The sequence below is a fragment of the Dendrobates tinctorius genome, unplaced genomic scaffold (genome assembly GCF_039654945.1).
Source record: "Dendrobates tinctorius isolate UK_male_01 unplaced genomic scaffold, ASM3965494v1 ptg000092l, whole genome shotgun sequence".
In the NCBI taxonomy this organism is placed as follows: domain Eukaryota; kingdom Metazoa; phylum Chordata; class Amphibia; order Anura; family Dendrobatidae; genus Dendrobates; species Dendrobates tinctorius.
The window spans coordinates 2,280,605-2,306,163 of NW_027361760.1; the positions used below are offsets into that span (position 1 = coordinate 2,280,605).

Here is a 25,559-nt window from a genome sequence, read left to right on the forward strand (position 1 = left end):
TGTGTGATACTGACTGCTGAGCCGTGTATCTAATCCTCTCCTGTGTGATACTGACTGCTGAGCCGTGTATCTAATCCTCTCCTGTGTGATACTGACTGCTGAGCCGTGTATCTAATCCTATCCTGTGTGATACTGACTGCTGAGCTGTGTATCTATTCCTATCCTGTGTGATACTGTCTGCTGAGCCGTGTATCTAATCCTATCCCGTGTGATACTGCTCTCCTGAAATACTCTGTGCTGCTGTCACCCTGCTGGTTTTATGTGTGATCTACATTGTGGTATTGTGAATGATCTATATGGCGGCATTATGTGTGAAGTATATGGTGGTATTATGTGAGAACACTATGGCAGTATTATCTGCTAAAAGGGGACCCATTCTAGGGTGGTTCTGGCTGAGCACCTGCACACGGGTCAGGGGTAATAGGTGCAGTCAGGGGAGGGCTGGTGAGGCAGCTGAAGAGAGGGGTCTCATTTTTATCGTTACTGTATGGCTACATTTCCCCAGCCTGCTTCCCAGCGTCACCCTGGACTGCGCCTGTCACCTCGCTTTCACACATCGCCAGGACAGGATCTGAGGAGGGGAATGGGGTCTTTGCCTGCAAAGTCTGGATCAGAACAGGCTATCAATCAGCAGAAATGTTTCCTGGATTTCTGTGCTGCTGTCACCCTGCTCCTCCCCATATATCTCCCTCTGTGCCCCCCATAGACCAGGACACTGCTCTCCTGAAATACTCTGTGCTGCTGTCACCCTGCTCCTCTCCCATATATCTCCCTCTGTGCCCCCCATAGACCAGCACACTGCTCTCCTGAAATACTCTGTGCTGCTGTCACCCTGCTCCTCCCCCATATATCTCCATCTGTGCCCCCCATAGACCAGTACACTGCTCTCCTGAAATACTCTGTGCTGCTGTCACCCTGCTCCCAGAATCCTTCCTGCCTGCCATCCTCAGTGACCGAAGACCCCATTCCTCTCCTCAGATCCTGTCCTGGCGATGTGTGAAAGCAAGGCGACAGGGGCCTGATATATGGTGGAAGGAGCAGGGTGACAGCAGCACAGAGTATTTCAGAAGAGCAGTGCGCTGGTCTATGGTGGGGGTACTCTGTTCGGTGCCAGGGATTGTACATCGAGTGTTGTCTTTTATACACATGGATGGACCGTCTGCTTGTCTGCTCCACAGAAATCCAGGAAACATTTCTGCTGATTTAAGTACTGCAGAAATTCTTTTGTAACCTTGGCCAGATCTGTGCCTTGCCACAATTCTGTCTCTGACTCCTTGGCCAGTTCCTATGACCTTATGATTCTCATTTGGTCTGACATGTACGGTGAGCTGTGAGATCTTATATAGACAGGTGTGTGCCTTTACAAATCAAGTCCTATCAGTTTAATTAAACACAGCTGGACTCCAATGAAGGAGTAGAACCATCTCAAGGAGGATCACAAGGAAATGGAGAGCCTGTGACTTAAATATGTGTCTGAGTGTCTTTTTTTAATGAATTTGCAAAAATTCCTACATTTCTGTTTTTTTGTAGTCAAGATGGGGTGCAGAGTGTACCTTGTCGAGAAAAAAAAATGAACTTTTTTGAATTTACCAAATGGCTGCAATGAAACAAAGAATGAAAAATTTAAGGGGGTCTGAATACTTTCCATACCAACTGTACAAGCCTCATTTTACTTGAAAGCAGCCTCTTCAAGGGAAAGAGACATGAGTGCCATTGACCAATCTGCACAACGTATTTTCTATTGGTTTAATAAATACCATAGATTTATCTAGCAGTTGTGCGACTGGTGCAAAACCTGCAGAGATAAGCAAATGTGACTATTTTTCATGTATATGCTGTTGCCCTGTGTAATAAAGCTGATATCTTTTTAAAAAATTGCCACACATTGCTAGATATATTGAATTTGTACATAGCACCTCTGTGAGGGTACTTGTCAAAAATAAACACAGGAATGTTTTTTTTATAAGCATAAAGCATTCAATATTAGAAAGGATGATGATAAGGGACATAGATGTGGTGGTGCCTGCCAAGGCCGTGTTACAGATTAGAAGGTGACTGGATCTCATTCTAGCTTCCTGTCAAAATGTGGTCAGCGCGTTACACCACTGACAAACCCAGACAATTGCCAGGATGCTGTGGGTTGGATGGGAATAAAAGGCTCCAGTGTGTTGACAAGCAGCACCACAAAGTCTTCAACATGGTCCAGTCTCAGTAGCCAAGAGGTTGGGCCTCTGAATCCTCAACCTGGTCCTCCTCCTCCCACCCTCAAGAGTCCCAGGAGACATATGACCCCAAAACTGGCCACTGAGGAACTGTTTATGTTCCCTTGTAATTTGTCAGACCTTTCAATATGCATCATTAAAGAGGGTCATGAGGAGGTGGAGTGCAGTGATGCCCAAACATTTGAGCAACCAAGGCAATGTGAAAACCACAGTGGGGAAGGTCAATTGATGTGTGAAGAGTTGGAGGATAATCATAAGGCACAGTTGCCATCAGGTCAGCCTAGAATAGCAACTCAGAAGGAGGATCAGATTGAGGAATTGGAAGATGGCGTGGTCAATGATGAGGCCATTGATCCACCCTGGCACTGGGACACACCTAGTGAGCATGGCAGTGCAGAAAGAAATTGGTCCGTAGTGCAAAAACAGGCAAGAAGAGGTAGTGGTTTGACCAGAGGGAGAACTTGGTTGTTAGGAATCTGTGTCCTGCCATACTAATGCAGAGATCCAGATCCTCACATTCATCTCCAGAGGCTAAGTCCTTTCTGCCAGCTTGTGAGCATACTCCTGGAATGAGCTCCCATTGGATTTCAGGAGTCAGGTGCTCAGGTCCTGCTCCTGATTCCATTGGTTCAGCTCAGGTCTCTGGAGATTTCCGGAAGGTCCCGGTCACTATAAAAAGTGCACATGGCCGTTATGCCATGCGCTAGTATTTTCTGATACTTGCTGCTGTATGTTTGTTGATGGATGCTTGGTCTGGTGTATGACTTATTATGAAACCCCTTCCCTCGGTTATTACGAGTGTGTGAGTGATTGGGTCAGCCAGTAGCAGCGCTAGCGCCAGCGCGCTGAAGCTTCAGCCATCTCAGCAGCAAAGCGTCCTGCATTGCACTTGCGTTATTGCAGTTGCAGACTTTTGTGGCGTTCGCAGTTGCGACGCCGTGCACACGCTCATTCACGGTAAGTCCGTTTGGTTGTAGTGCCACTTTAACTACTCCTGTGCTCGGCTACCGTACGTGTGCCGCTGTGTCCCTGTGCGTTTAACAGGCTCAGCGTTACCTTTTTTTTATTATTTTTCTGTGCAGCTCTGTGTCCCATAACAGAGACTGTCTCTTTTGCACTTGGGTGATTTAGAACCCTGTGCACACTACCGCTGTAGTGCACTGCCTCCCTTAGCAGCGGTTTTGCCATCTGCCGCACAGTGGACCCCGAGTGGCGAAGGCACTTTAATTATTTTTTTTTTTTAGTGTCTTCCGCCACTCATAACATTGGTTAACTGTTCCACAGAGCCCATCGCACTCAGCTAGATACAGTTGTGCTCAAAAGTTTACATGCCCTGGAGGAATTTTTGCTTTCTTGGTCTTTTTTCAGAGAATATGAATGATAACACCAAAACTTTTTCTCCAGTCATGGTTAGTGGTTGGTTGGGTGAAAGCTTTTATTGTCAAACTACTGTGTTTTCTCTTTTTAAATCCTAATGACAATCCAAAACATCCAAATGACCCTGAACAAAAGTTTACATACCCTGGTGATTTTGGGCTGATAACATGCACAGAAGTTGACACAAATGGCTTTGAATGGCTACTAAAGGTAACATCCTCACCTGTGACCTGTGACAAATGCAGGGAAAATTGTTCTCCATGCAAAGAAACACCCATAAATAACATCAGCTGAAATACCGGAATCTCTAAAAACTAGCTGTTTAGGTGTTACTAGCTTTAATTTGCCTCGTCACTGACTGATTTGTGACCTGCCCACACGCTATAATTTGACCTTTAATAATAATAATAATAATAATAATAAATAATTCTATTTCTATAGTGCCAACATATTCCGCAGCATTTTACATTTTAGAGGGGACTTGTACAGACAATAAAAGACATTACAGAATAAGTAATAATTACATCAACAACAGATACCAAGAGGAATGAGGACCCTGCTCGCAAGCTTGCAATCTATGAGGAAATAGGGGAGGCACAAAAGGTGGATGGTAACAATTGCTTTCATTGTTCTGACCAGCCATAATGTAAGAAAGCGGGCTATTAAATGCATAAAGCGTGTGAGAGCAAGATGCAAGATCCTGGTTATGAAGAAAATTTTGAATGGTCAACACAGGGATAGTTAGATTAATGTGTTGAGGTGGTAGGCAGTTCATATGTTGGCAAGGCTTAGTGAGCAGCAGAGAGCAGTGTCTGAATTCCAGCTTCTCAATGCCCATCAGAGTAACAGCCCAAACAAATGCTGAGTGGGTGTGGATCAATTACATCTCTGTCTGAGGTTCTTCAAAACTTTGAGTGCTGCACGAAGATGGTGAGGGCTGATGACGCTATTGTCAGGGTAACCATTCCTCTGCTCTGTCTATTAAAATGTCCGCTGCAGAATTTCAAAGAGGAATCTCTAAATGCCGTTCAGGTGGCTATGAATCAAGATTTAACAGTGGCTGATACCACACAGCCTATCCTCACACAATATTCTCAAGCCACATTGAGTGATGATGAGGAACAGGAGGAGGAGGAGGCGGAACAACAGTTTTTGGTCTGCGCTACAGAGGGAACTCCCAATCCCAGTTTCATGCTTGTCTAGCATGGATGACCTGAAGAGGAGAAGGAGGAGGAGGCCATGCGTCATGAGGAGGAGAGGATGGTTAGTGTTCTTCCTGGTGAGGACACTGCTATGTGTGGCAGACTACAGAGAGTCAAATATTCAGAGTTCATGTCCAGGTGCCTTTTCCAAGACCCTTGTGCGAAACACATTTTGTCCAACATTAAATACTGTTGAACCTTTTTTGACTGATGGTACAAAGAGAAATTTGATTCTCTCATGTCGGAGGCAGACGTGCCATTTTCAGTGCATGTATGCCAGAGGGCCATTTTGGAAGACTTTCTAAAAAGATTATCCTCAGACAACGCTGCTGGCAGAGGTACCAGCTTTTTTCACTCATAAGGATTACAGGGGAGGGCCTACTATGTAGCTACATAGAAATGAATACAAGACCATCAATTGTGTGGTAAAACCTGCTAATATCAGGGTATAATATAAGATGTACACATTTTAACTACCTTAATTATGTAGCAGGGGTTGGGGTAGAATCATAGAGGGGAAGCCCCCTCATAGAATATAATGTAGCCCCCTCATAGAATATAATGTAGCCTCCCTCATAGAATATAATACAGCACCCCACAAAATATAATGCAACCCCACCACAGAGTATACTGTAGCCCCCTCATATAGTATGATGTAGCCCCCCAAAATATAATGTAGTCCCCTGAGAAAATGCAGCCAACCCACAATATAATGCAGCCCCCCATAGAGTGTACTGTAGCCCCCTCTTATAGTATGGTGTAGCCCCCAGAATATAATGTAGTCCCCTGAGAATAATGCAGTCCTCCCACAGAATATAATGTAGCCCAATCATAAAGTATAATGCAGCCCCTCTCCACCCCCATCATTGTCCCCATCACCACCTCCATCATTGCCTTCTCCCCCCACCACCCCTATCATTCACCCCCACCACCCCATTACTGCCCATTCCACCACCTCAATCCATGCCTCATCCCCACCACCATCATTGTCTATTTCATCACCATCATTGCCTCCCCCCACCACCATCATTGCCCATCACCTCCATCATTGCCTCCCCCACCATTATTGCCCATCACCTCCATCATTGCCTCCACCCATCATCATTGCCCATCACCTCCATCATTGCCTCCCCTACCTCCATCATTGCACCTCACCTCCATCATTGCCTCCCACACCATCATTGCCTCCCCCACCACCATCATTGTCAATCAACTCCATCATTGCCTCCCCCACTGCCTTGATTATCCATCACTTCCATCATTGCCTCCCCCCCACCAATATCATTGTCCTTCCCCACCACCCATCTGTCACACACACAGCACCGCATCACTCTCTCACACTCACACACAAAGCACCACACCACATACACACAGACACACATCACAGCTCACATCCCCGCAGCAGCAGCACATCCCGGCAGCCTTTTCCTCGCTGGCAGCTTTCTATCTGAGACAGCACTCTGGATGATAACGTCATCCAGCTGGGCTGTCTCAGACAGGAAGCGCTGGGCAGGAAGCAAGTGAGGTGGAGGATGGCACTCTCATCTGCAGACTTCAGTGCACACACAGGCACGCTGTACACAGCTCACCGCTTAGAAGCCAGCAGTAGCAGCAGGTGATGTGTAAGAGCTGCCGTGTGGCTGCACTGTTCATATCATTTGCATAGCTTACTCGCTGCTTCCGGCTATAAAATAAAGTGTACCCCGCTCAGTGCACACTACGCAGGGCAGGGACTAAAGAAGGAAGTAGGAGCTGGGGCTGGGGGCGGGGCCCACCGGAGGATTCTCCGGAGCTGGGGCTGGGGGCGGGGCCCACCGGAGGATTCTCCGGTGTCCCGCTGCCTCAGTCCGACCCTGGCACTATTGATTCCCTTTCTGACACACTCCAACAGTGGAGTAATGAAGATTATTACCACTGCTAAATTGTCATGGAAGATTATCTCTACCCGGATTGCGCCTGTTGCACAACTGCTAGATAAAGTTAAAAAATTAGTCATGAAATCTGTTTTCAAGGTATATAAAAAAAAAAGTTTATTTATACATAGACATAAAGTAGAGCAATAAAATCACTAGAATAATAGATATATACGTATTATATAGGTAGAATTTCATACTATGGACACATGGCAACACAAAAATGAAAGTATATGACCGGTGGGACCAAATTCTTGAAAAAACTAAACCATATTAATAAACAGTGTGTATGGGCCTTTAAGAGGCAGGTAGTATAGTTAAAAATTGATCCTCACCCATATAGGTCACAGTACTGTCGCCAGACTGCCAGCCCTTACGTGCGTTTCACGTAAGCTTATTCGGGGGGGGGGCCGTCTAACTGCTAGATAAAGAAACGCTATTTTATAAACCAAAAATTATGATTTGCTTTTCAATCGTCTTGCTAACACACTCTAAATACGGAGTAATGAACATTACTGCCCTGCTAAATTGTCACATATGATTATCTGTACCCAGATTGCGCCAGTTGCACAACTGCTAGATAAAGATATGCTATTTTTTAAATCAATAGAAAATTATGATTTTTTTTCACACTCCAAAGGCAGAGTAATGAATATTATGGCCCCTGAAAATTGTCACATATAATTATCTGTACCCGAATTGCGCCAGTTGCACAACGGCTAAATAAAGATACGCCATTTTTTATCCCTTTCATGACATGCGCCATACTAGTACAGCGCATGTCGTGTCTCCTCCTTTGATGTGGACTCCGGCGCTGAGCCCACATCAAATTCGGGACATGTCAGCTGTTTTGGGAGTCCCACGCCTTATAACTAGTTAAATCCCGCTTTCAAACTCTGACAGCGGGTTTTAACTAGAGCTTCCGGACGCGCGGCCGGAAATACGCACACTGACGGCCCTGTCACGTGATCGGGGGTCATCGGTGCGGTGCCATGACAACCAGAGATTTCCTTGAGACCTCTATGGTTGTTGATGGCAGATTGCTATGAGCAAAGTATTAACCATATCGCTAAATGGCGAGAATCATAAGGACAAGTCAGTTTTAGCATTTGGTGAACATGTTAAAAAAAAACGTTGTGGAATTGCACTTTTTTTTGCAATTTCACCACACTTGGAATTTTTTTTGCTATTCTTGAGTACACGATATGGTAAAGCCAATGTTGTCGTTCAAAAGTACACCTTTGTCCTCAAAAAACAAGCCCTCACATATTGACGTAAAAATAAAAACGTTATGACTGTGGGAAGAAGGGGAGAAAAAACAGAAATGCAAAAATGAAAAAGCGCAGTGTCTTGAAGAGGTTAAAAGAGTTTTTTGGAATAAATAACACTCGCTGTAACCTCCTATTACTTTATCCCATGCTGCTTTCGAAGTCTCTATGCTGAAACTATGCTCTCCCTGTGCTCCTTTCACTTTCCCTATGCTCACACTACGCTCTCCCTACACTGTTTCTGGCTGCAATGTGCGAAAGATGGCGCTGGCAGCCTTTAAATAGACCCTATGATGCTGGAAGGCCAGCCAGTCACAGTAATGCCACATCAAAGATGGTGCCGGTATTACTGTGATTGGCAAGCCAGCCCAGCATGTTCATTGGCTGCAAATAAATTGCCAAACATGATGGGTGGGTCATTCGAATATACCGAGATGAATACCTAATTAATTACCGAGTAAAGAATAACCCGAATACCGTACTAGTCGTGCGAGTAACGAATAGTGCCGAATGTGAAATTCAGCCCTGGCATTTGAAATCACATAGGCCATGTTGTCCCCATCCGCAAGAGCCAGATGGGATATATCTATTCATGTAATTGCCTTGTAATGTTTTCATTTCCTGTTCTGTCCAGATGTCACCGCTTCCCAGAATTCCAAGCGGAGGAAGTTCACTGACCGCCATATTGGGACACCCAAATAATGGGTGTCTCAATATGGAAACTGCTGCTGGTACCAACGTATTGCGCGGTACCACCAGTGGAACACTGTCGCACCACACACTCTATATGCCGTACGCACCACACACGAACACACACTCACACTCTGTATACCGTATGCACCAAACACACACACACACTGACACACTAAGGCCGGGGTCACACTAACCGCCGCAAAATACGGTCCGTAGTTTACAGGCGTAATACGGATGAATGACCCCTAAATAGTGCTCCGTATGTCATCCGTAAGCAAGGTGTGGTTGCATATTTTGCGCATGTCTGCATCCGTATGTAATCCGTATGACATCCGTATGCAATCTGTATGGCGAGATTTTCTCGCCGCCTTGCAAAATGGACATATAATGGAGCCCTATGACAGGGTTTCTAGCAGAAACAAAATATTAGATATAGACACATAGAATGCATATATATATATATATATACACACAAGTCATAGAGACAAACATATATATATATATTTATATTTCACAGAGTTCTTCATAGCAGAATAGCTGCTAATTAAATTGCCGGCTTCTATCAATTCATTCCCCAACCCGACATGAAATGACACATGGTTTACATTCAGTAAAACATTTCATTTCATGTTTTTTTATATGTCCCTGACTAATAATTAGATGAGGGTTTGTGTGCAAAATTTGGGAGTTGTAGTTGTTATTTTAAGGGGTTAATTCGTTGTTAAAAAATGTGTGGGCTTCCCATTGCCCTGTGGCGGTGGCGAATGGGTTAATCTAACAAAGGGTTAATGTCACCTTACAATCGAATGGTGACATTAACCCTTTGTTAGATTAACCCACTCGCCACCACTATAGGGCAATGGGAAGCCCACACATTTTTTAACAACGAATTAACCCCTTAAAATAACAACTACAACTCCCAAATTTTGCACACAAACCCTCATCTAATTATTAGTCAGGGACATATTAAAAAACATGAAATGAAATGCTTTACTGAATGTAAACCATGTGTCATTTCATGTCGGGTTGGGGAATGATTTGATAGAAGCCGGCAATTTAATTAGCGGCTATTCTGCTATGGAGAACTCTGTGAAATATAAATATATACAGTATATGTTTGTCACAATGACATGTATATATATATATATATACTTTTCTATGTATTCTATGTGTATATATCTATTCTTTCGTTTATTAAACCTGTCAGTGTGAGTTTACTGTATAGCGCACTGAATTGCCGGCTTTTCTAAAAGACACCGGGTGCGTATTTCTCGCAAGTCACATGTGTGGTCCATGTGTAATGCGTATTTTTAGCGCACCCATAGACTTGCATTGGCATATTACGGGCGTAGTACGCTGACAATCGCAGCATGCTGCAATTGGCACGGACCGTAGGATACGCCTGAGAAATATACGGCTGTTGGGAGCAAACCCATAGAGAATAATTTGTCCATGTGTAATGCGTGCTTTTAACGCCTCTCACTCGTCCGTATTCCTCGTCAGTGTGACCCCGGCCTAAGACTCACACACTCACATTCATACTCACACTCACGCAGCCTCTTGGGTGGTACCACCAGCAGAACGTCCTCGCGAGCACACTGCCGCCGGGATCAGCCAAATGAATCACTGACTGCCGCCATCTTTGTACAGGAGGTGTGCATGTGCAGTTTTAATGTGACCGCCGCTATCTGTCTGCACAAAAATGGCTGCGGTCTGATTTACTGCGCCTGCGCGAATTACGCGCAGGTGCAGTGAATCATTCTGCTGATCCTGGCGGCAGATGCGCAACGTGTCTACAGGTAGAGGAAGCCGGTCACATTAATGGGGATTTCCCACTAATGAAAGTTCATTTTAAAAATTGACTGTCTCTGACCGTGTACAGAGCATACCACATCTCCTGGGCAGGTGAGGAAGCAAAAGGCAATACTGATATTACAGCAGGGGATCACAGTGGATTCATTTTGTGAGGTAAAATATTTCACTGACTGTTTTTAAAAATCCTCTGCGATCTCCTGTTGTAATGTCAGTATTGTCTTTTGCTTTCCTCCACATGGGGAAAGAGAGAGTGGATAGGTGGGTGACAACATGGGGGTAGAGATTCCCAATGAGGCAAAGCATGCCCCCATCGTGATATTACTGCCCTCCCGATGCGATAGCTTCGGGCCTCCATCTAGCTATGAATATTACCCTGGATGGAAGAAAGGAAGATTTACTACGAGACGCATATTTCTAATGATACCCGTGGCTTGCTGGGGTAAGTGACGGAGTCAGTGACTTGGTGCTCCGTCACAACTCTTAACAGTATGCGTGTCTTGAGAACACTGATTCTGTAAGCAACGTAGCAGACAAGGCAGCCCATGACCAGACAGGCCCTTCTGGCAATTGCCAGAAGTGCCAGATGGCCAATCCGGCCCTGGTCCAGACTGAGAACCACTGGTGAATGAGCTGCTGCAAGTGCAACATCAGTGACTAGCAGTGAATTAGCTCCATCCATGTTGAAAACTATTAATCCCCAGACATGGATTACGGCGTGGGACAGAACGTTGGACAAGTGAGGGATATTGTTGTTTTTCTATTTTAGTTTTACAGGAGAAAAGGGCTTAAATGGAATGGGTCTTAAGGCCCCTTTACATTTAGCGATGCACCAGTGATCCCGACAGCGATGCGACCCGGTCAGGATCGCTAGTGCATCGCTAAATGGTCGCTAGTGAGCTGCCACACAGGCAGATCTCAAAGCGATGTAGCAGCGATACAGCGGTCGTTACTTACCTTTCAGACGCGGCGATCCTGACGTCCTTCCACCCACGTCCACGCGTTGCTCGTCGGCTCCAGCAGGAAGCCCAGCAGGAGGCGCCCGACGAGAAATGGAGCTGCGCGATCTTGCGCGATCAGCGACAGACAGCGGGGGAGCCGGTCGGAGGTAAGTATCACACATAGCGATATCGCTAGCAATATCGCTGCTGCGTCACCAAATCGGTGATGCTTTAGCGATATTGCTAGCGATATCGCTATGTGTAAAACCCCCTTTAGGTGAGTATAATTGTTTGTTATTTTTAAATAAAAATGGAAAAGTGTGTTTTGTTTTATTTCAAATAAAATCCTTTATACTTGCTATGTCTTTATTTACAATACAAATATAGGATTAGTAATGGATAGGCATCTTATAGACATTTCTTCATTACTAAGCTGTGGGCTTGATGTCGGTGACATCAACCCCACAAATATGAACCCCACTTGCCACCGCTGCAGGGCAAGTGGGAAGAGCCGGGCAAAGTGCATCTGAGGCTATGTGCACACGATGCAGATTTAGTGCGGATCTGCAGCGGATTTTTCTGCGCAGAAACGTTGCGGATCTGCACTGTGATTTACAGTACCATTTAAATCAATGGAAAAAAAAAGCTGTGCAGACGCTGCGGAAAATGGAGTGCGGATTTGCTGCGGTTTTCAAATAACTGCATGTGACTTCTTTTGTGCAGTTTTCCACCTGCTCCATTCTCCAAATCCGCAGGGGGAATTCCGCAGGGGAAAACCGCACAAAAACCGCAATAAATCCGCAAAGAAAAAGGAAGAAATCTGCAGGAAAAATGCAGGTCATTTGACCTGCGGATTTCGTGATCTGTGCACAAAAAACGCATGCACAGAATCCGCACCGTGTGCACTCAGCCTTATAGATGTGCCTTTTCTGGGTGGCTGCGGGCTGCAAATTTTAGGCTGGGAGGTCAATATCCATGGCCCCTTACCAGCCTGAGAATACCAGCCCCCACCTGTCAGCTTTAGTAAGGCTGTTTTTAAAAAAATTATTTAAAAAAAAAATACAGCATGGTGCCCCTTTATTCTTGATAACCAGCCTTGCAAACACTGAAAGCTGAGGGTTGCAGTCCCCAGCTGTCAGTTTTGCCTGGCTGATTATCAAAAATACAGGGGAACGTACACAGTTGTTTTTATTTATTTATAGCGCAGGAGGTGGCTGATTAATATTCTCATCAGCCACTGCCTGCTCTCAGTGTTATTAGCTAAAGCAGGTGTAGTTTTATGGGAGTAGAAATCCCATCAGCCGCTGCCTGCTCTCACTGTTATCACTTGAATATAACTCTAATCATTTTGCCCTGTTTGCGCTGATCGCCGGCAGAGCACGGGAAAATGATGAGAGCGATCTTCAGCACCCAGTGGCGGGGAACAGCGCTAACTGTACCGCTGCTTCCCTGCCGTCAGTACCTGTGGTGCTGATGCGACACAAGGTTGCCACACATATGACACAAGTATTACACACACATACACACGGATACATGGACACGGATATCTCCGGTGCTGTTTTTTCTGGTACCATAAATATCAAGACGTGTGAAACAGGCCTTAGGCCTGTTTCACACTTCCGTTTTTTCAAATCCGTCAAAATCCGTTGTTTTCCGTAAAAAAACGGATCCGCCATTTTTGGCAGGATCCGTTTTTTTTGTCCCATAGACTTCCATTACAGTTACCGCAGATCCGTCAAAAAAACGGATCCGTTTGCATCAGTTTCCGTCAAAAAAACGGAAACTGATCCGTTTGGCGGACACAAAAACGGAAGTGTGAAACAGGCCTTAGTTAAACCCAATACAGCAAATTAGATTGTTCAAAAAAGGATCTGGCACGTCCTGTTTTGGCTCTGTTATTTGTGGAAGATTTGTGTGTGTCTCCTGTATTGTATCAATACACACCATCAGGTTAATTCAGTAACTGCTGCATGTAACCAAACTGTGCTGGAAATTTCTTTAGAAAACTCCTTTTTTAACAAATATTGTTGGCTTGTTTGCTTTGTTTCCTGCAGACTGAGAAAAAATTTGAAATCTTTAATCATTGTCCACCCTTCTTGGTTCATCAGGACTGTATTGGCAATCTCAAGACCATTTATAAGGTATCATTTTTTATCAATTATCTTCAGAAGCCAGTCAAATTGTACAAGTATGTTCATGCTCATTTTTTATGTCGATTTTTTTTTTTTCTGCTGAAAACCCACATCTGTATAAAAAAAAACTAATGGATTTTTTAGCTGAGTTTTGATGATTTTTTCTTTCCAACGTGGCTTTTTTATGCATTTTATAATTAAAATTTGGCGTGTATCAATATTTTGTCATTTTTGTTGAATTGTTATATGCCTTCTAAGCATGTGATCACTGTGACCAATGACCGCTTTGGCCAATAATAATATAATTATCTGGCCAGAAGAAAATAGGGATCACCAGGGATGAGAGCAGTGCTGGTTTAAAGGGATAAGTGTTATTTTATTGTTTTATCACATTATCTCCCTTTAAGCAGTATTATACTAGACAATTCCATCTTAATTTGTAACAATGAGCTTGTCCAGTCATAACGACTGAGCTGCAATATCAGAAACATCTGATCAGACTATAAATCCTAGAATGAAAAAATATTATAAACACCACTGCCACTAATTAGGTGTAAATGCAGCGCCCCCTTGGGCCAGGGTTAAGCCGGTACCAGGCCGGTAGATCTTTCAAGGGATATGTCACGGCAGCAGTGACCTGGTCCGTGACCCTGGGTGTGCAATGTAAATTGATGTTAAAAAGGAAAATAAAATTTAAAAAAGATGATTTGTGACGCCACCTGTGGTATTTGGTAAGGGATAGCCGATGCTGCTTAAAGAAACCGCTGCGGCTAATGGTAATGCAGCAGAGTTGATACAGCCCTCCACAGGTAGAGCCAAGTCCCAGGGAAGTATTGTTGTAAAAGATGATGATGATGATGATGGTTGTAGTGCAAATCAGGTGACACTGTTAAATAATTGGAGGACACAGTGGGGTGCAGTCTTCACACTTTTAAGGCCCCTTTACATTTAGCGATGCACCAGCGATCCCGACCACGATATGACCCAGTCAGGATCGCTGGTGCATCGCTAAATGTTCGCTAGTGAGCTGCCAAGCAGGTAGATCTCACTAGCGACGCAGCGATGATCGGCGGTCGCTCTTACCTTTCAGACGAAGCAAGGGTGTCCGTCTTCCACCCACGCCCATGGCTCGCTCGTTGGCGCCAGCCGGAAGCCGACAGCGAGAAATGGACCAGGCCAATCTCGCACGATCAGCGATAACCAGCAGGGGAGCCGGTCGGAGGTAAGTATCACATGTAGTAATATCGCTGCTGCGTCACAAAATCGGTGACGCTTTAGCGATATTGCTAGCGATATAGCTATGTGTAAAGCCCCCTTTACTCACAGTTCTTCCAGTTACAATCTAAAGCCATGGTGCTGTGTCCTTGAGGTCAGGGGTCCAGCCAGCTCTCAGTTAGTTTGGGGTACACTGTACCAGAACCCCCTTCTGATGTTCCTTTCCTGGCCATCTCACTGTGCTGGCTCTCACCTCTCCTGCACTGCGCCTTCACACACAATGTCCCAAGCCAGCAGCCTCGGGTCTTGTCGGGCGACTTTCCAGTCCCTGGATCCAATCCGGCGAATGTGTATGGAGATGGCTGTAACCCATGCAGATACTGCAGCCTCTGGTTAGCCAGCTGAGTTCTTAGTTTCTCCACTAGTTTGGGGGCCTGTCCCCCACTGCGACCTGGTCCCTCCATCCAACTATGGTCGGCGTGGATACGGGCCCCATGGGTGGATTCCTCACTACCGTGCCCCTAGGACACCTTCTTCCTTCCGCTGAAGCCTCTTTCTCTCTCACTGCTTCCTGATTCTCACTTCTCTTTAGTCTGGGGATGAGCTCTTTGCTCTTTCAGTCCCCTCAGTAGACTCCCATTGGTCTCAGAGACCACAGCTCACCACCCTCTCTGGCTCCTCCTCTTCTCTCCTTTCTCCACCCACACCCTCTACCCAGCGCCCCCTGGCTTAGAGAGACATGGTGTTGGATGCAAGTTTGTTGGTCCTGAGTAGTGTCCCTTCCTTACCTGAGAGGTGAGGTGCAGTATCTCTGTGGTGACCAAACCCTCAGGGGCGCCACATATAAAGCTGCACACACTGACACATGGTCTGTCTGTGTGCGTAATGGAATGTAGTGTCAACGTAAAAGAATGGTATGCGCTAAATGCACCCATATGCAAGTTTGCAAGACATGGTTGATGTAAGCAAATCTAACAGTGAAAATTGAATCTGACACTTAAAATGCATTGGTTATGCCTGATTGATTAATATGTGTACACATATGGTAGCTGTCAGGTACTAAAAAGCTAACCTATTTGGATGGCATTCCACCTGCACCGATAGCGTGTAAAGTCTCTTTTTCTTGCTCACGGTCAGTAGGGATGGTACACGGAGTGATTCTTCCTGTCTTTGAAGCTTGAATGAAAGCGGTGTCTGCAGCATTCCGGCTGTGTTAGGGCTGGCGGAATGCACCAAATAATAGAGAGATGGTAAGAGGTGCGTTCACAGCCTGGGGTCCACCATGCAGACATGACAACTGCTGCTTGGTAATGGCAGACAATAACTGGTGGTATAACTAGTACACACGGGTTAACCTCACCCGGATATTAGGAAGCGGACCCTGTAACCCAAGGACACGGGGTTAGAGTTCCTCTAGACCCACTAGCGTTCTGCGCTGCTACTGTGGTGCCGGGACACACACAAATAAAAGATAACGCACACTAGGTGCATACAGAGCCACCCTGGCGGACGCCACTAACCAGCCTAACCTTATGGCTGGAAAGCGCAATGTTTGCGCATGGCGCCGCTCAGATGGATGCTGCAGTAGACGCAGTGAGTGGTGCCTTGTGCTGGATGGCACAATCTGGCGCTACGTATGGTGCTATGAGGAGGTAGCTTTCAGCGGTATAATACCATGCCACTAGGTGACGCTGACTCTAAACCCTATACCCTACGCTCAAGCACAACCAGAGGGAGGGAGTCATAATGAGTTATTCACTTGTCTCAAGCATCCATCATCACACATACTGATAGCTAGTATAGTCTATACTAGCGCATGGCCGAGCGGCCATGAGAACCTTTTATAGCAGCGTCCTTCCGCGACCTTCCTGATGGTCTAATCCGAGCTGCTTAAGGACCTGAGCATGTGACCTCCGACTTCCAATGAGAGGTCATCCCACAGGCATGCTCAGTAGGCTGCAAAGGGACTTAGACTCTGGAGCTGCTTGCTGCTGGCTAGTGCAGATTGCTAAAGCTGAACCAGAGGTGGCAGCAGCAATCAACCTGACAGCACTTGCCTGAGCAAGATGCCGGGATCGACGCCTTTGCTGAGCAGCCTCCTCTGCAGCTGGAACAGAATGGGAGACCGCAGAAGGCAAGGCTCGGGATTTCTCCTGTGCAGAGGCAGGAACCCGACGCCTAACAGGCTGGTTCCATTTGCTGAGACACTATGTAAAAAAAACCTTCCGCCATGGGAACATGTCACGTCACTGGATACAGGTTCTTTAGGCAAAAAAAGAGCATGACTTGATCCTATGCATTTTGGGGATCAGAGATTTCAGGCCAGATGTAGTGACAGTTCTTTTATGTGTTCAGTGCAAATATCCACTTACTCTCTACTTTTTACATATGATGTATATAATTTCCACCCCTCCAATGTTTGTCCACATTTTCCCATTTTCCAGAAGGAACTACCCTTTTATTTCCCATTATGTGCTGCTTTGTAGTGTTGAGATAGTCGGTGTCCTGTGAATTGTCACTTAATGTTATAGGCATGTTCTTTCATCCTAACCTGCAATTCAAGTTTAGTTCTCCCCACACAATTTTTGACAGGGGAATTTGATGCAATACATTATGCCCTTGTCATAAGTAAGTTATGTGGGTTTTTATCCTGAATGTTTATTCTAGGGTTCCGAAAATATGCTTTGGGTTATGGTTTTAGTAGCTTTACATGTTATGCATTTTTTACTAGGAAAAAAAATATCACCATTATTCATTAATTTTTTTTTGATGTTTAGGTGGGTTAGAGTTTCTATTAACTGTGGGGGCTATTAAGCTGGTTAAATTATTTATTTTTCTAAATACAAAACTTGGTTTAGGTGGAATTAGCTCTCCCACTATTTTTTCTTCATGTGAAAAAGACCAATGTTTTTTCATGATTTGTTTCAATAGTCTAAAATCCTAGGTGCATTAAGTAATAATTGGAACATTAAACAGATTGTCATTCCTTTCGATTTTTTTGGTAGTAGTTGAAGTCAGTAAGGATTCTCTGGGCATTTTGTCTCTCACACTATTAGTTTCCTTTCATTTGTTTTCTTTATACCCCTTTCATCTATTTTTGTGCAGCTCCTCCTAACTCTTGTGAAATGTCCTCTAGAGATGTTTTCAAGCCATATGGGTAGGTGTCAGCTGTCCATCAAGATATACAGTGGGTATGGAAAGTATTCAGACCACTTTAACTTTTTCACTCTTTGTTTCATTGCAGCTAGAGTTGAGCGAAACGGGTCATATTCAAAAGTCGGCGACTTTCGCTGAAGTCGGGTTTCATGAAACGAAACACGACCATAGCGTGAGGTCGGCCACGAGGTCGGCGACCAGAGCGCCAAAGCCGCATTTCAAAAGATGCTTCCAGCGCCCTTTTTCAGCCAATGATGGAGGACGCACACTGTGGGCAACGCGATGACATAGGCATCGGTCACCACCATCTTTGAGAAGGGCATGCAAGTGATTGGCTGGCTTTGTGTGGCGTCACAGGGAGTATAAAAGGGCGTGAATGCCGACTGCCTTCTTACTTCTGCCGATCTTAGCATTAGGGAGAGGTTGCTGCTGCTGACTCAGAATAAGGGAGAACGTTAGGCAGGGAAGAAGAACCAAAAAACTGCTTCTGCTGTTAGCGATTTCCACTTACAGCACAACACTTTGTGTGCAGTGACAGGGGAGGCTCTATTTTTGTGCATCAGCTCTGTTGGTTATTAGGCTGCCTTATAAGGCTCCCTGATAGCTTTATTGCTGTTTGCACACTGCTGTGCAAACTGCTTTTTTAAAAGCATAAATACTTTTCTTCCTCTTTTCTGCACAGTTACCAAGCGTTCATTTTTCCACCCTTTTGTGTGTGCAGCAGTCCTGCTTATTAGGCTGCCTGCGTCCATACTTGGACTGAGAGCATCATTGTCAGCGTCCTCAAATCTCTAGTGAGATCCAAATTCTCACCAATCCTATAGACACCCTCCACCTTGTCATACACCATCCAATTTCAGCCTGTTACATTGAGGTGTAATCTCTACTGAGCCTGAGACAATAGTTCTGCGTCCTCAAATCTATAGTGAGATTCAAATTCTCACCAATCCTATAGACACTCTCCACCTTGTCATGCACCATACAATTTCAGTCTTTTACATTGAGGTGTAATCTCTATTGGGCCTGAGACAATAGTTCTGCGTCCTCAAATCTATAGTGAAATTCAAATTCTCACCAATCCTATAGACACCCTCCACCTTGTCATACACCATCCAATTTCAGCCTGTTACATTGAGGTGTAATCTCTCCTGGGCCTGAGAGAATAGTTCTGCGTCCTCAAATCTATAGTGAGATTCAAATTCTCACCAATCCTATAGACACCCTCCACCTTGTCATACACCATCCAATTTCAGCCTGTTACATTGAGGTGTAATCTCTCTTGGGCCTGAGACAATAGTTCTGTGTCCTCAAATCTATAGTGAGAGTCAAATTCTCACCAATCCTATAGACACCCTCCACCTTGTCATACACCATCCGATTTCAGCCTGTTACATTGAGGTGTAATCTCTACTGGGCGCTGAGACAATAGTTCAGCATCCTCAAATCTATAGTGAGATTCAAATTCTCACCAATCCTATAGACACCCTCCACCTTGTCATACACCATCCAATTTCAGCCTGTTACATTGAGGTGTAATCTCTACTGGGCGCTGAGACAATAGTTCAGCATCCTCAAATCTATAGTGAGATTCAAATTCTCACCAATCCTATAGACACCCTCCACCTTGTCATACACTATCCAATTTCAGCCTGTTACATTGAGGTGTAATCTCTCCTGGGCCTGAGAGAATAGTTCTGTGTCCTCAAATCTATAGTGAGATTCAAATTCTCACCAATAGTAGATACACCATTTACCTTATTTTACAGTACTATATAGCTGGTGGTATTTTGGGTACATTTTCACAAAAATGAGGAAGTATGGAGAAGACGCCATGGAAGTGGGCGGGGGTTGCCAGCTGGTCCCGATGGTGGTGGTGGTGGTGTTGCATCTGTTGGTAGTGGCAAAAGCACAATAGCACCTAAGGCAGGAGGTGTTGAGCCTGCACCAATGTCTGGCTCCACAAGGCCTCTAAGGCTCTCTTTTCTGGGAGTAGGTAAACCACTTTTAAAGCTGGAGCTTCAGGAACAAGTTTTGGCTTACATTGCTGACACAGCCTCCAGCTCTATCGCCTCCTCTTCTGAAGTTTCAAAAAATAAAAGCACTGAGTCATCAGTGGAGGCTCCTGGTCAGGACAACACCTTTCCTTGTGTCCTTCACCCCTACCAAAAGTGAAGGATGCGGCAGGCCACACTACCGATTACTCCATGGAGCTCTTTTCACATACCATGCCTGGGTTACCAAGTCAAATCGTGAATTCCCCAGTTCAAGATGAATCTGACATGGAGTGCACTGATGCACAGCCACTGCTAGATTTTTCTGCTGGTACATTCACTCAGAGCACTACATTGTCCTCGCAGTGTACTGAGGCAGAATCAGACCCTGATGAAACTCAGGTGCCCCTTCCCGCATACTGTACCACCTTACATGGTGACATAGAGGAAGGTGCACATGAAATTGAAGAGGAGGTGATGGATGACCCAGTTGTTGACCCAGATTGGCATCCTTTGGGGGAAGAGGGTGCCGCTACCAATAGCTCAGAAGAGAAGGAGGATCCGCAGCATGCAACGACATCGCAACAGCTGTTATCTGGCATGACCGTAGCAGTCCAAAAACGTGTTACAAAAACCAAAAGAGTTGCAGGACAGCTTGGCCAGACGGTCAAATTAGCACAGCGTGCAAGTCCTCAAAATGTCTTCCATAGTAGGAAGAGTGCAGTGTGGCACTTTTTTGAACAAAATCCTAATGATCAGGCAAAAGTTATCTGTAAGAAGTGCGCAAAGACCTTTAGCCGAGGGAAAAATCTGAGAAATTTGAATATCAGTTGCATGCTTAGACATTTAACCACTATGCACTTGCAAGCGTGGACGGACTACCAAACCTCACATACCACATGTGCACCTGCTTCGAATGAAGGTAGTCAGCAACGCTACATCGCTTCCCCCACTGTAAGCCCACCGGTTAGCACACCACCAGCAGCAAATGTGGAGGTGTCGTCGCAAGGGCAAAGCAGTCATGGAATCGCAATGTTATTGCTATGAAAGACTGAATCTAGGCCATCAGCAACACCACCAACACCATCACCATCACCAACCCTCTCTGTCTGCCATGTCCACCACTAGTTCCACCATATGCAGCTCTCAAGTCCAGCTCACCCTACCAGAGACTCTGAGTAGGACAAGAAAGTATTCATCCTCTCATCCGCGTACACTGGCTTTGAATGCCCACATTGCCAAACTAATCTCGTTAGAGATGATGCCCTACCGGTTGGTTGAAAGCAAAGCTTTCCGCGAGCTCATGGCCTACGCAGTACCACGCTATGACCTACCCAGTCGGCACTTCTTTTCGTGAAAAGCCATCCCAGCCCTCCACGTGCATGTGAAAGACCGCATTGTCCATGCACTCAAGCAATCAGTGAGTGGAAAGGTGCACATCACAACAGATGCATGGTCCAGTAGGCATGGCCAGGGCCGTTACGTGTTCATCACTGCACACTGGGTTAATGTGGTGGATGCAGGGTCCACAGGGGACAGCGGTGGTGGGACAGTGCTGCCTAGCCCACGGTATAGGAGACAGTTGGCTGTAGGCATTCGACCCTCCTCCTCCTCCTCCAGAAACGAAAGCTCATCCACAGAGCTCAGTCGCACGAGCACTCCATCCGCAGCTGCCAGTGTTGCACACGAGTTGTCCCACTATCGAACAGCTAGTGGTAAGCGTCAGCAGGCTGAGTTGAAGATGATGTGTTTGGGCGACAACAGACACACTGCGGAGGTCCTGGCTGACTACTTGCAGCGACAAACTGAGTCATGGCTGGGCAGTCTACATCTTGAGGCAGGCAAGGTAGTTAGTGATAACGGCCGGAATTTTGTGGCAGCTATAGCTGTTATGAATGAGTCACCGTAGGAGGCAAAAACAGAAATACTAGCTAAGTCCAGAAAACCAGAGAAGTTGGCAGCTATCAGATTGCAGACCCCTGTACCTAACAACAACAACTAGCAGTAGCCGTGGGGGGTTCCTACGGTGCCCTAGACCCCTCGATCACAGCCGGAGAACTACATAGCCTAAAGACAGAAAGGGAAATTTAAACTGCCCCAGAGCAGACCCCAAAGCAATAGGCAGCCCCCAACATATAATGACGGTGAAGCAAGATGAAAAAACACTCACACAGATAGAAAGATAGGCTGAGCAAATGATGGGGCCCAAGCTAACTAAATAGGACAGGATAGAAAAGCTGCTGTCTGCAATCCGCCAAAACCCTCTCAAAACAAGAGCCAAAAGACTGATAGGGAAAAAAGCCCTGAAGACGCTAGGCTTCAAAAAGACTATATCAGTACTCAGGTATTTTCTGAAGACAGAGCAAAAAGGAATTCAGCTCACCCAGCACGGAAAGGCAGAAATCTAGAAAAACAAGGCAAAACAAAACCAAAACACAAATGCAAAAAGCAGAGCATAAAACTTAGCTTTTGAGGAGCAGGAATCAGACTGGTCTCCAAGAATCCCTCAGAGAAATCACCCGCAAGGCAGAAGGGCGTCGGCTGCCTTATATCCAGTCAGCAATTCCAGTCACCCAGTCATCATCATTCTGCTCAGGTGCTTTGTAGTCAGCCTCACTACCTTCCTTCACCAGAAGAGGGAGTTCATCAGACCTCAATGGTGAAGGGGAAAATGAACTTACAACAGTACCTCCCCCTTGAGGAGGGGTCACTGAACCCTCAACCACGCCACTAGGGCGATCAGGGTGAGCCCGATGAAAGGCACGCACCAATAAGGGTGAAGAGGATGGTCTAATATGACCCTTCTCCAACGCCTCCTTAATATAGGATCGCATAGCCTCGTGCTCGGGTACAGATAAATTGAAGAGCCGACCCTTGGAAAATTTACACCCCGGGCTCAGTTCAATTGCACAGTCATAACTCCTATGAGGAGGCAAAGACGCAGACTCATTCTCACTAAATACATCATAAAAGTCCGCCAAATAGTCGGGAACATCATGCGACTGAGGAGAGGTGGAAAAAAACGGAGCCTCACTAAGGGCACACCGACAACCCCAACTCATCACAGACACAGATTTCCAATCCAAAACTGGATTATGAATTTGCAACCAGGGAAACCCCAGAACAATGGTATCATGCAAATTATGCAACACCAAAAATCTGCAATTTTCTTGATGGTCTGGGGCGACCCGCATTACCACCTGGGTCCAAAACTGAGGTTTATTTTTCACCAAAGGAGTAGCATCAATCCCCCTCAAAGGGATAGGCATCCGCAGAGGTGTCATCGGAAATCCACAACGTTTAGCAAAATCCAAGTCCATTAGGTTCAGGGCTGCTCCCGAATCCACAAAAGCCTTGGCGGAAAATGTGGACAGGGAGCAGATCAGAGTAATTGCCAGAATTAACTTAGGTTGAACACCACCCACAGAAAACGTGTGTGCAAAACGTTTCTCTCATTTAGGACAGACAGAAATAATATGCGAGGCATCTCCACAAAAAAAACACAGCTTATTACGCCTTCTGAACTCCTGACGTTGCTCCCTAGACAAAACTCTATCACATTGCATAGGTTCAGACACTTGTTCAACAGGTGGCAACACCTCTCGTGCAGTCCTGCGTTCACGTAAACGCCGATCAACCTGAATGGCTAATGACATAGAATCGTCAAGACCAGGGGGAACAGGAAATCCCACCATAGTATCTTTTACGGCTTCTGACAAACCCTTCCGAAAGAGAGTTGCCAAGGCATTATCATTCCAGGTAGTAAGGACCGCCCACTTTCGGAATTTTTGACAGTACAGTTCTGCAGAATCTCGACCCTGGCTCAATGCCAACAGGGTCTTTTCAGCCTGATCAATAGCATTAGGTTCGTCATACAACAACCCCAAGGCTTGAAAAAATGCATTCACATTAGTCAGAATAGGATCATCTGGTTTCAAAGAAAACGTTTTCGCTGTCTCCACAGACAAAGTATTTGAGGGTCAGCATCGCCTCTGAGAATTCTCCTGGGAGTTTTTAACGTGATTTGGAAAGATATATATCTTTGTACCGTGTTAGCCAGTGGATAGAAAAATATTCAGGATTGAGAGTCCTCAGTAGTTGATACCTTTTAATGGCTAAATGAAAAGATGGTAAAATATTGCAAGCTTTCGAGACTACTCAGGTCTCTTCATCAGGCTAGACTAATACAAAATCTGAAGTCACATATTTATGCACAATACAGCCTAGAAAAAATGCAATAGATAAGACAAGTGACGTGAAGCAGAACTATCAATATGGGAGAGGGAGAAACATAAATATAAACATTGGACCAGTTCATAGATAAGGAGTGTGGATGTTTTATGGTCCTCTGATTGGGGTCTAGTTCTGTGTTGCCCCGCAAGGTTTTAAAAGGAAATTCCTTAATTGATGTAAAAAGACATAAATCCATGCGACACATTCATTCCAGGACTGAGAGTGTCAAAGTTCGTCATAAATTTGTACTCCCAAACTCGTCTCTCTCTCTGAGATGTGAAGTTACCTTTCAATACCAGTAATTTCATATCCATGCTGCTGTGATCAGGGATACAGAAATGTTTTGCCACAGGTAGATCCATTCTTTTTTCTCTTATTGTGTGACGATGAGCATTCATCCTTGTTCTAAGCTTTTGCCCTGTCTCCCCCACATACAGACCCCCAGTTGGACATTTAGTACAAATAATAAAGTACACCACATTAGATGTAATGCAGGTGAAAGTACCTGGGATCTTGTAGTCCTGATGTGAGTTGGGGATCTTTATCTTGTCCGTGGTCATTATAAATGGACAGGTTTTACATTTTTTCTGGTTGCAAGGAAAGGTTCCTGCAGCTGTTGGAGAGGACAGGGAGCTTCTGACAATGATGCTTCTTAAATTTGGGGGCTGCCTAAAACACAGCAGTGGGGGGTCTGGAAAAATGGATTTTAATCGGGCATCTTTTTGTAGTAAAGGTTGTAATTTCCGTGCAGCTCCCCTTAGCACCTCCAGATTTGGGTTGTAGGTGACTACTAGAGGCACTCGGTTATTTTCTTCTTTAGCTTTGTAATGTAGCAGGTGATTCCTTGACAATCTGGTGGCTCTTGTAATTTGGTTTTCAATTGTTCTTGGATGGTAACCCTGATTCAAAAAGGTCTTTTTGAGGCGACCAAGGTGTTTGTCTCTATCCATGGGGTTGGAACATATACGATTGTATCTGATGGCTTGGCTATAGATAATAGAGTTCTTTATGTGTTTTGGATGGAAACTGTCCCATTTAAGGTATGTTGGACGGTCGATTGGCTTCTGATACAGGGATGTCTCTATTTCATTGTTTTTTAGCTTAATGATGGTGTCCAAAAAATTAATCTCGGTACTGGAGTAGTTGAGTGTTAAATTGATGGTGGGATGAAATTGATTAAACTGTTCGTGGAACGTCTTTAGCTGTTGCTCAGACTCCGTCCAGATGATTAAAATATCATCAATGAAGCGGTAGTAGGCCAGGGGCCTGATGGGGCATGAGGACAAAAAATCGCTTTCAAGCTTGGCCATGAAAAGATTTGCATACTGTGGAGCCATTTTACTTCCCATAGCTGTGCCAGTCTCCTGTAGATAGATCCTGTTGTCAAATTCAAAGTAATTGTGG

The 25,559-nt window shown here is 45.3% G+C and overlaps 1 protein-coding gene across 4 annotated transcripts in view; it reads left to right on the forward strand.

Moving 5' to 3' along the window:
• Positions 1–25,559, forward strand: part of ATCAY (ATCAY kinesin light chain interacting caytaxin) — a 325,480-nt gene that overhangs the window by 72,326 nt on the left and 227,595 nt on the right. For all 4 annotated transcript variants that reach the window (XM_073586279.1, XM_073586280.1, XM_073586281.1 and 1 more), the window contains exon 8: positions 13,483–13,569. In XM_073586279.1, coding sequence (XP_073442380.1) covers positions 13,483–13,569 — 87 coding nt within the window. The remainder of the gene's footprint in view (positions 1–13,482; positions 13,570–25,559) is intronic.